Source organism: Jaculus jaculus, chromosome 18 (genome assembly GCF_020740685.1).
Source record: "Jaculus jaculus isolate mJacJac1 chromosome 18, mJacJac1.mat.Y.cur, whole genome shotgun sequence".
NCBI classification, from domain to species: domain Eukaryota; kingdom Metazoa; phylum Chordata; class Mammalia; order Rodentia; family Dipodidae; genus Jaculus; species Jaculus jaculus.
Window position 1 is genome coordinate 16,038,726 of NC_059119.1, and position 12,025 is coordinate 16,050,750.

The 12,025-nt window shown below is 48.2% G+C and overlaps 1 protein-coding gene across 1 annotated transcript; it reads right to left on the reverse strand.

Moving 5' to 3' along the window:
• Positions 1-5,223: 5,223 nt before the first annotated feature.
• Positions 5,224-11,836, reverse strand: LOC101599857 (dual specificity protein phosphatase 13). The gene is given in 5 exon segments (XM_045137723.1): positions 5,224-5,426; positions 6,490-6,710; positions 10,451-10,624; positions 11,429-11,805; positions 11,807-11,836. Coding segments are annotated over 5 exon segments (1,005 nt in total).
• Positions 11,837-12,025: the final 189 nt, after the last annotated feature.

A 12,025-nucleotide genomic window follows, 5' to 3' on the forward strand; every position in this document is an offset into this window, starting at 1 on the left:
CCACTGTTCTTCTGACTTTGCGTGGGTACTGGGAAATTGAACTGGGGGTGTTAGGCTTTGCAGGCAAGCGCTTTAACAGCTCAGCCATATCTCCAGCCCCTTATTTATTTACTTATTTAATTTTTGGGGAGCGTAAGGGTTGAAGTAGAGTCTTGCTCTAGCCCAAGCTGGCTAGAATTCACTATGTAGTCTTATAGTGGCCTCGAACTCACAGTGATCCTCCTACCTCTGCCTCTGGAGTGCTGGGATTAAAGGTGTGCACCATCACACCTGGCTTCTTGGCTTCTTCTTTTTTTATTTTTTTCTCTTACTTTCTTTTTGGCAGACTTTTGTGTATCCCAGGCTGACCTCAAACTCTCTGTATATCCATGGATGACGTTGGACTTCTGTTCTTCTTGCCTCTGCCTCCTAAGTCCTGGCATTACAGGTGTGCACATTTGCTGTATTCCCATCACCCAGCCTTCCCTAATGTTTGCTTTGTATGTAATGTGCTATATTTATCAAATAAGGAGCCAGGTGTGGTGGCGCACGCCTTTAATCCCAGCACTCGGGAGGCAGAGGTAGGAAGGTTGCCATGAGTTCGAGGCCACCCTGAGACTACAAAGTGAATTCCAGGCCAGCCTGGGCCAGAGTGAGACCCTACCTCAAAAAAAAAAAAAAAAAAAAACAAGAAAAAAAAATAAAAGGAAATTGTCATTGTTCTGACAGTATTAACTAAGGCACTATAAATTTTACTCTGATTTCAGCAGTTTTTCTGCCCATTTCCTTTTTCTGTTCCAGGACTCAGTCCAGGATACCATGTTGCATTTAGGCCAACAAATGTTGGATCATCCATTACTCATTCACCGTACCCAGAACACTGCCAACTGCTTGTGTGTCGTGTGTGCGTTGGGGGGGGGCATTTTGTAGCAGCTGATGCCAGGAGCTTGTATACCCTACTGATGATGCATACTGATTGTTATTCTACAGCCTTCATTTTTCTTTCCTTCCTTTCTTCTTCCCTCTTCCTCTCCATCTCCCTTCCTCCTTGTATTGAGAATCGACCCCAGGGCCTCTTGTATGCCAAATACACCCTCTACAAGTGAGCTGCACCCTCAGGCCCTACAGCTATCAAATTGAGAATGTAACAAGACATTTTTCAATATTTTTCTTTAGAGTATGAGCATGCCAGGACCTCTTGTTGCTGCAAATAAATTAGATGCATGTGCCTTTTTTTTTTTTTTTTTAAGTAGGGTCTCGCTCTAGCTCAGGCTGACCTGGAATTCAGGTGTAGTCTCAGGGTGGCCTCAAACTCACAGTGATCCTCCTACCTCTACCTCCCGAGTGCGGGTATTAAAGGTATGCCCCACCATGCCTGGCTGCATGTGCCATTTTGTGCATATGGCTTTATGTGGGTACTGGAAAATCAAACCTCAGCCGTCAGGCTTGACAAACAAGCACTTTTAACCAGTGAGCCATCTCCCCAGCCTTTAAGAAAATATTGTGCAAAACGCTTTCTATATACCCAACATAATCTTCACAATGATTCTGTCTGGTGGTCATTATTCTTGTTTTGTTGTGTGTGAGTGTTATATGTGTGTGTGTGGCATGTGTGTGTGTGTGTGTGTGTGGCATGTGTGTGTGTGCATGTATGTGCACACTCTGTGTGCACGCTGTGGAGGCTGGAGGAAGACACCTGGTGTCCTCTCCTATCACTCTTCTGCCTCATTTTCCTGAGACAGACATATTTTTTCTTCATTAGTTATGCACATACTCTGTGTGTAAACAGCCATGTTGGTGCCATCGTTAGCCTCCTTCCTGTCCTACTCTCCTAGTTGGGGAATGTGGGTTGTGCATTGTGGGGGTAGCAGTCAGTTATGGGGAAGAGGTGTCTCTGTGCATAATGTCCCAACGTGTGGCTCTAATAATCTTTCCACCCCCTCTTTCTGCAAATTTCCCTGAGCCATGTTGGTTTTGTTTTAGGTCTACTTCAGTGATGAGGCCTTGGGAGCCTTGTGTCTCTGGTGGTTTGGCAGAAGTTGAGTGTTCTCTGTGTCTATCTCCTTCACCCTTGTGCTGGTACCAGGTTCACCAAGAAAGCAGCACTCTTGCTCATTTCCCTAATTATTCTAGGGTTTCATCTAGGGCCCTGGTAAGGCACGATGGGCTGATTCTCTCCTTAGGCCCTTCATCCATCTGAAAGAGAAAAGCAGATTCTCCAATGGAGGGTGAACTCAGCACAGGTTAAATGGGATAACCATTGTTAGTTTAGAGAGAATTTAATAGGTGTAGGCCCTCTTGTAGCCCAAGATTGGTGGGAGCTTGACATTGGAGAGTGAACTTAGTTTTTGGATATGGTTCTGACTTGTTTCCCAGTTCCAGCCACGGGTTCCGTTCCACTGAGCAGATCTGTTAGCCAATTCAAGAGCAGTTGATTATCTACCATGGCTGTGTGCCACTATTGCACTTGGGTGAGCATCACATCAGGTTGTTTGCTGCTGAGTAGCTTAGGCCATGAGTTGCTTGGACAGATGTTGGTCATTTTCTCCCAGTTGCTCATGTAACACCTTCTGGCACTAGACAAGCTCTCTGGGGACTGACTGTCTTCCAGATTCCAGCCAGGTCTCTCCATATTCCTTACCAACAGCATATGGTGTCTTTGGCAATAGGGTCTTACCATTAACCTTTTGGTGGGTCATCAAGTGCTCTGACAGAAATCTGTCTTCTTTTGGGAAACCTTGTAGGTCTTTCTGATCAACAGTTCATTGTGGATGTTACAAGCCAGCACCAGGAGAAAAGAAGGAAGAAAAGATAGGTAATATAAAAGAGAAAGAGAGACGAGATAGAGGGAAGAGTGGGAGGGAGGGAGAGAGAGAGAGAGAGAAACAGGAGCAGATTAGGGTTACTGTTCATCATACCCTCTCCTGGCCCCTGGGATCCAGGTGTTCCTTGTAAGGACCTGATGAAGGTTCAACCTTTTAGAGTGTCTTTCAGGATATAGGATTTTATGATACCAGTTCCATTTGGGTTCAGCTTTGCGTCTCCCCCTTACCTATTGTTCGGTCCTTGAGATGTTTATTAGGTATGCCGCCATCTTGACCAGTATCAGGTTAGTAGCCACAGATGAGTAAGACCATGTGATGATTGTCTATCTGTGATTGGGTGAGATCACTGAGAGTGGTCTGTTCCAAGTTCGACCATTTTTCTTCAAATTTCATTGTGTCATTTTTCCTTACTGCCATGTAGAATTCCATCGTGTAGATATACCACATCTTGGTTATCCATTCGTCTAATGATGGACATCTGGGTTGATTCCAGTTCTCAGCTATTATGAATTGAGCAGCTATAATATATGTATCTCAGGGTGGCTTCAAACTCACAGCGATCCTCCTACCTCTGCCTCCCCAGTGCTGGGATTAGAGGCGTGCACCCCACACGTGGCTGAGACAGACTTTCCTATTGGATCTGGAGCTTCAAGGAGTCTGGTGCTGGTCTTCTGTTTCATCTGTGCTGGGGGGTTGCAGGCGTGTGAAGGCTTGCCTGTTTTTTAATATTTTATTTATTTATTTGAGAGAGAGGCAGATAGAAAGAAAGAATGTGTGTGCCAAGGCCTCTAGCCACTACAAACAAACTCCAGACGCATGCACCCCCTTGTGCATCTGGCTTATGTGGGTCCTGGGACATTGAACAGGGGTCCTTAGGCTTCACAGGCAAATGGCTTAACTGCTAAGCCATTTCACCAGCCCCCCCACTTTTATTTATTTATTTATTTTTGAGGTAGGGTCTTACTCTAGTTCAGGCTGACCTGGAATTCACTATGTAGTCTCAGGGTGATCTTGAACTCTGGTAATCCTTATACTTCTGCCTCCCAAGTGCTGGGATTAAAGGTGTGTCCCACCATGCCCGGCTTTTTTCTTTTTTAACATGGGTGTTAGGGATTGAACTGAGGGCCTCGTGCTTGTGTAGAAATGACCCATTGCCCCATCTCCCCAGCCCAGGTGACCACTATTAACCCCAAGTTACAGGCGGGGAAACTGGAGCACGAAGAGAGAAACTGAGATCACACCTCTGATGAGGGGTAAAGGTGGGACTTGAACTTAGGGCCTCTGGATGCAAAGTGGTAAAAAGTTTAGAGGGGCTTAAAGTTCAAGTGCATTGTTCAAGTGGAGGTGGCCAGTGAAAGGCTTACTATCGCCCCACCATCGGTCTCGGTCAGTGCCCCCTCTGACAGGGAAGATAGTGTCAGTTGCTAGCATGTTGCAGTAGATGGGTTGAAGGGATGGCCAGATGTCCTTTCTTCCAGAAGGAGTAGGTGATGTGGGGCAGGAAGGAAAGAGCCATATCTGTCTGGGATCATTGGCCTGGTCATGGTAAGTGAGGCTGTGGGAGCAGAGGACCACCCAGAGGAGCAGGAATACCCAGAGCCGTGCACATGCCCTAGGCATGGACTTCCGCCACGGACAGACATCCCCAGCTCCAGTGGCAAGTTTGGTTTGTGACACATGGAGAGGATGTGACACTGGAACTTTGGCGTTTAACAGATCAAGGTAAAGAAGTTTTCTTTTTCTTATTATTAAATTGTTTTCAAATTTTATTTTATTTGCAAGCAGAGAGACATAGAGAGAATCGGCACACCAGAGCCTCTAGCCACTGCAAATGGATTCCAGATGGCTTGCGCCACACTGTGCATCTGGCTTTACGTGGGTACTAGGGAATTGAACTCGGGTCATTAGGCAAGTGCCTTAACCACTGAGCCATCTCTCCAGCCAGAGAAAGAAATGTTCTAATCCTCAGCACCCATGCCACTCCTTTCTTGCACCCAGAGCCAATGTCACCGCTAATTGATCCACACCTGTACTCCACCATTAGGCCTTTGCATAGCCTCAGTTGCCTTTCTCCTCTGGGATGCTGAGTCAGAGCTGGCAAGCCATCAGGAAACTTGTAACCTCATGAGAGTGAGCCTTTGCATCACAAACCACCAGCGGGCCACCTTTCTTTATTATGATGAACCTTTTATTATAGAGACAGACTGAATTCTCTTTTGCATAAAGAATTTCTGGATTGGGTCAGGGGACTCCACACACTAAAGGTCATCACCCGGCTCTCCCTGCCTCTTGCCTCAGCGAAGCCCCCACTTGCTGGTGACATCTCAGAGTCTCTGGGAACAGCACAGGATGCTGTCCCCAGGGCCAGGCTGGTCGGGCACTGCTGGATGGAGGATCAGGGCACCAGGCGCTCTCCAAGTTAGAGTCTCCCAGTTTCCTTCCTCAGCCTGTTGTCCAGAACTTGGAGCTGTCGGAGGAAGCCTGAGTTGGGGCAGATATCACGGTGGGCCTGCACCGTCTGGATGGCGTCTACCAATGTCATGTTCTCGCAGATCATGAGGTAGGCCAGGACAACAGTGGCAGAGCGGCTCACCCCCATAGCGCAGTGGACCAGCACGCGGCCTGCAGGGAGACCCAACCGAATACCAGTGATCTACACCGCATCACCTGCCCCTTACGAGACATCTGGCTATCCCTTCAACTGTCTAACTTCATCTGCTGTGACATGCTAGAAAAACGACACTCGCTTTGCTGCAGGATGGGGCACTTGAGGTCCAGAGAGGAAAAGAGACTGGCCCAGGTCACTATTGGGGCCATCGTAAGCACCTGAATGCACCGTTTCTGGTCTAGAGTGCTTCCTTTGACGCTCGTCGCAGCTCTGGCATAGGGTTACTGACCTATGGTCCCCTAGATTTGTCTCACATCACAGGGGATGTCCATTTTCTCTCTTTCCCCAGTACTGCCCTCTCCCTTGCCCCTGAAGCACATGCCAAGGGCCTCATCTTAGACTAGCCTGTTTAAGTCCATTTGCTGTGTCTTGAGATTTCTGCTTGGTGCCTGGACTCACGCCATCTCACTTAAGAGTGTGGTTCTGCTGGTGACTGTGGCGAATCATTTTGTCTGTGTGGTTGTGCGTGTAAAGGAGACATGGTGTGGTGTGTTATGTGTAGCACAGATGTACGTATCATGTGTGCGCCTACAGTGGCCTGAGGAGAACTTTGGGTGCCCTCTGTGACACTTACCTATGTGCTTCCTTGAGATGGAGTCTCTTTCCCTAAGCAAGAGCTGCCTTTTTTAGTCAGCAAGCCCCAACAATTCTCCAGTGTCTGACCCCTACATCACCCCTACATACAGGGGTTAACATGACCATGCCCAAGCTTTTTATGTGGGTTCTGGGGGAATTGAATTTGTGTGGTCTCGGGCCCTTCCCAAGCCCTCATGCTTAAGCTTCCAGTGTTCTTAACTACTGAACCATTTTCCCAGCCCACCACAGTGAACGTTGTTGGTTTTCAGGATAAACTTGAAGGGGGCACTCACTAGTACAAGCTGTTTGCCCCATATGGTGCAAGGCTTGTGATGGGTCGTGTGTTCTGGACTACCTGCCCATCAGTGCTGCTGGAGAGCTGGATGGCTACGGAGTCCCCTCGGGCCCCCAGCCTGCTTAGTCCCTTCCCCAGTACCTCACCTCGGGGAGTATTGAGAGCAGCTCGGATATATTGAGCAACAGGCAGGAAGTAGACACTGAGATCAAAGAAGGGGTTGTCGTCAGCCTCGATGCCATAGTACTCCAAAGACGTTCCACGGTAGAACTTGGCACCCGTGTCCACCTGAAACTTGCCTGCAGCCATATTCACAACATGGGTGATACCCAGCTGAACCAGCCTGCTCTTGTCCCGGGCAGCATACCTGCAAGAGGGGCACAAGGAGAGTTAGGAGGGTAGTAAGGGGAGGTCTCACTGGGTCAGCTCTGGCTGGCCTAGAACTTGCTCCTCCCTGCGCTGTTCTCTAAGGGTGGACGCCGAACCAGTAACTTGCCCTGGTGAATGACTCCCCTCCTTGTTAAGCTTAAGAGTCCTTTTCATTCAAGGGAACCTCTCTGGAAGAACACTTTACTTACAAGCATCAAAAACTTAGAACTGGGGCTGGAGAGATGGCTTATTGGTTTAGGCGCTTATCTTCAAAGCCTAAGGACCTAGGTTCGATTCCCCAGGACCCACGTTAGCCAGATGCACAAGGGGGTGCATGCATCTGGAATTCATTTGCAGCGGCTAGAGGCCCTGGTGTGCCCATTCTCTCTCTCCCTCTTTCTCTGTCAAATAAATAAATAAAAATATTTAAAAAATAAATAAATAAAGATCTTTTTAAAGTTATTTATTTATTTATTTGAGAGTGACAGACACAGAGAGAAAGACAGATAGAGGGAGAGAGAGAGAGAATGGGCACACCAGGGCTTCCAGCCTCTGCAAACAAACTCCAGACACGTGCGCCCCCTGTGCATCTGGCTAACGTAGGACCTGGGGAACTGAGCCTTGAACCGGGGTCCTTAGGCTTCATAGGCAAGTGCTTAACCGCTAAGCCATCTCTCCAGCCCAATAAAGATCTTTTTATTTTTATTTATTTATTTTGTTTTTTTTTTCCAGGTAGGGTCTCACTCTAGCCCAGACTGACCTGGTATTCACTATGTAGTCTCAGGATGGCCTTGAACTCATGGCAATCCTCCTACCTCTGCCTCCTGAATGCTGGGATTAAAGGTGTGTACCACCATGCCCGGCTAAAAATCTTTTTAAAATTATTTACTTGAGAGAGAGAGAGAGAGAGAGAGAAAGACAGGTAGAGAGAAAGAGAGAATGGGTGCGCCAGGCCTCCAGCCACTGCAAATGAGCTCCAGACGCATGCATATCTGGTTTACGTGGGTCCTGAGGAAGCCAACCTGGGTCCTTAGGCTTCACAGGTAAGCGCCTTAACCACTAAGCTATCTCTCAAGCCCAAGGAAACTTTTATAAAAATAATTCAGAGTTCTACACTATCATACACACGCACTAGAGAAAGTCTTGTTTTTGCAAGGACACTTGTTCTTATACATTCCATTCCCATGATCACTGTTTACAATGCCCCAAAGGTAAGAACAATATGAATGTTCACATACAACAAAGTCAGTAAATTATGATAGTATGATAGCAATAAAAACAAACTGCAGCCATCCAAAATAATATGTGTGTCTCACAATTTTAAGCAAAATCATACAGGCCACAAAATACACTGATTCCACTCATATAATCTTTTTAATCTTTTTTTTGAGGTAGCATCTCACTCTAGCTCAAGCTGACCTGGAATTCACTATGTAGTCTTAGGGTGGCCTCAAACTCACAGCAATCCTCGTACCTCTGCCTCCCAAGTACTGGAATTAAAGGCGTGCACCACATGCTGGGCTGCCACTCATAAAATCTTACAAGACAGATCTATGTTGTTTAGATACATAGGTGGTAACACTTGAAAGCAAAAGAAATTTTGTTTTGTTGTTTTCAGAGTCGGGTCTCACTGTAGCACAGGCTGACCTGGAATTCACTATGTAGTCTCAGGGTGGCCTCAAACTCGTAGCAATCTTCCTACCTCTGCCTCCCGAGTGCTGAGATTAAAGGTGCGTACCACCATGCCCAGCTATGGAAATGATTTTGAAATGGATGTAGCTGGAGATAGTCATCATAAGCCAGACCAAGAAAGACAAATGTTGTTTTCTCTCATTTGTGGATTCCAGATTTTATATAGTTACAGAAAATGACATGCACCCAACGCATACATGAAAGAAGGAAGATCGACTGAGGGAAAGAAACAGACTGGGGCAATATGGGAGAGTGAATATAGTCAAAATACATGATGTTCTTGAAAATATCCATGTGAAACTCATCACTACATACAGTGACTGTACACCAACTTAAAAAATGATTTGGGGCTCAACAGATGGCTTAGTGGTTAAGGCGCATGCCTGTGAAGCCTATGGACCCAGGTTCGATTCTCCAGGTCCCACATATGCCAGATGCACAAGAGGGCACATGTGTCTGGAGTTCGTTTATAGTGGCTAGAGGCACTGGTGTGCCCATTCTCTTTATCTCTCTCCCTCTCTCTGTCTCTAATAAATAAATAAAAATAAATTTTTTAATAAATGATTCTGGACTGGAGAGATGGCTGTGCAATTAAGGTGCTTGCTTGAAAAGCCTAATGACGGGTTCATTTCCCTAGTACCCATGTAAAGCGGATGCACAAAGTGGTTCTGGAGTTCGTTTGCAGTGGTTAGAGGCCCTGGAGCACCCATATCCATTCATTCTCTCTCTCTCTCTCTTTTCTTCCTCTCTCCTTGCAAATAAATTATTTTTTTGTTTTGTTTTGCTTTTCAAGGTAGGGTTTCACTCTAAGCCTGGAATTCACTACGTATTCTCAGGGAGGCCTCAAATTCACCGCGATCTGCCTACCCCTGCCTCCTAAATGTTGGGATTAAAGGTGTGCGCCACCACACCCGGCTGAAATAAAATAACTTTAAACTTTTTGTGGTGGCACATGCCTCTAATCTCAGCACTTGGGAGGCTGGGGTAGGAGGATTACCCTGAGTTCAAGGCCAGCCTGGAATCCAGAATGAGTACAGATCAGCCTAGACTAGAGTGAGACCCCTGTCTCAAAAAAAAAGAAAGAAAAGAAAATCAAGTATTTTGAAGCATGGCTCTCTGCTGGGAAGAGGAGCGTCTGTGCTGCTGGAACACAAGTAACGTCCTGTTTCACGGGCTGGGCGGTGGAACTGTTTATGTGTGTTCTCTATCTTTTTCCTTAAAAAAAAAAAAATTAAAAAGTTTTAAAGTATTTTATTTTTATTTATTTATTTGAGAGGAGAGAGAGAATGGGCACACCAGGGCCTCCAGCCACTGCAGACGAACTCCAGACACATGCGCCACCTTGTACATAAGGTTTATGTGGGTTCTGGGGAATTGAACCTGGGTCCTTCAGCTTTGCAGGCAAGTGCCTTAACCACTAAGCCATTTCTCTAGCCCCCTTTTTCCTATTTTAAAATTTTAATTAAGCCGAGTGTGGTGGCACATGCCTTTAATCCTAGCCCTTGGGAGGCAGAGGCAGGATGATCACTGATTGTTCGAGGCCACCGGAGACTACAGAGTGAATTCCAGGTTAGACTGAGCTAGAGTGAGACCCTACCTCAAAAAGCAAAAAACAATAATAATAATAAAATAAAAAATTTAAAAAGGCATGATGAAACTCACCTTTAATCCCAGCACTTAAAAAAAAAGTGAAAGAAAGAGGTAGACACAGAGAGAGTGAGAATGGGCACACCAGGGCTTCCTGCTACTGCAAACTCCAGATACATGTGCCACTTAGTGCATCTGGCTTTACGGTGAGTACTGGGGAATCAAACTTGTGTCCTTAGCTTTGCAGGCAAGTGCCTTAACCACTGAGCAATCTCCAGCCCTGTGCCTTTTTCTTACATGTGTTCTGTTTCCATAGTTTAAAGAAAAACAGAGAAGGAGATGGTGGGAAGCAGTGGGTGCCACCTCTCTGACCCTAGAGGACTCTGGGAGAGGCTTGTCCCATGTTACCCTCATACCTTCCTGCCACCACCCCCCAGTCCTGACACGGGCCTTACTTACGCATCTCCCAAAAAGAGGTTGGGCCACACCTCATTGATGTGGGTGAGCGTGGCAGCCCGCCGGACCCACAGCAAGCGCTGCAAGGAGGCCAGCGTGGGCGGCTGGTAGGGGGACACCTGGACTGCCTCGTGAATCTTCGGCCTCCGGAGCTCCTGCTTCTGCAGGGAGTCCATCCTGGAAGAGAGTGGGCGCCGCAGCAGCTGAAAGCAGGCTCCCCAAGAGAGTCCAGCAGACAGGGAGGCCTGTGGTGTAGAGTCCAGGTACCGCTGGGGTGCCGTGGAATGGGCCTCGGCTGTGTTAGGTGAGGTCATTAACCCACTGAGCTGGGCGGACTGGAACCTAGAACCTCTCTCCCCCTCCCCCACGCCCCCAGAACAAGGAGAACTAGAACTCCCTTGTTGCTGCCGTGGCTCTGGGCAGGCCTCCCCTACTCTTTCCCAAGGCCACTGATCTTAGCAACCTTGGCCTTGGGACCTTGGCGTCCTGTTAGCAGGGCTGACCATTGCAGATCCCTCCCTTGAAGTGGCTGATCATTTGGTATGGAGGTCTCAGCTGGCTGAGGCTCTAAGAGGGTACCCAGGAGGGTGCCCCTAACTGTACCCAGCCGTTTAGTCCTCAGGCCTCCCCCACCCACCCGCTCCCACTTTCAAAAGTGCTTGAGATCAGAGACTGCCCCACATCAGAGAGCAGGTTGTGAGCCTGTTGCCTTTTTCTCCACGCTGAACAAGCCAGTGAATGCCACTGTAGATGGAGACTGCATGCTGTGTGGGGACCCTGAAGCTGAATGTGTTTCTCTAAGTGACACCTGGAGACGAATGGACACTGAGTAGCAAGGCTGGGGCTGACATCCAGTTCTCAGCCCTCAGCTCCATCCCAAAGCCTTGTAGCTGCCAGGGAGTGATCACCAACTCATCTTCTCCCTCGCGGAGAGCCTGGTGGGCTGAGCTATACATCCGCCTACAGGCTTTTTCTCCTTACCCCCAGGACTCAGGCCAGGGCAGCTGGGCAGGCCTCACCCGGATGGAGTGGGTTGTGTCTGGAGTCAGCTGGCTCAGGCCATCTGGGACCCTGCAGAACTGAGGTGTCGTAGGCACCAGAACCCGGGCCTGGTGTCGGGATGAGAGAGCAGGCCTATTTTGGCCCACCTTGCCTGATTCCTTCAAGCAGTAACTCGAGAAGGTGCAAACTGGGAAGAACATCTTCTCTCTCTGGCTGGCAGTACCAAGACCAGAAAGAGAAATGGGCACCCAGGAGGCCACTGGCTTGGCCAAGCTCACCCAGCGGGTGGATGGCGGGCAAGGTGGAAGTGAAGTCCGGGCTTTCTCCTTCATTTCCCACTGTGACCTCTCAAGGCAGGCTGAGTGGCCTGCCACCTACCTAGGACATGGTCTGGGGCTGGGACTGGGGGACGGGATACAGAGCCAAGGTTCTGTGTGTGAGCGGAACCAGGCTGGGGCAGGTTCCGCCTGGAACACAAATGTTGTGAAGCGCCTAGGATTCCAAGTCCTGCCTTCGGAGCCCATGGGGGTTGGGGCTGAAGTGGCGATCCTAACTTTCTCTTTGGCGCCTCTAGGA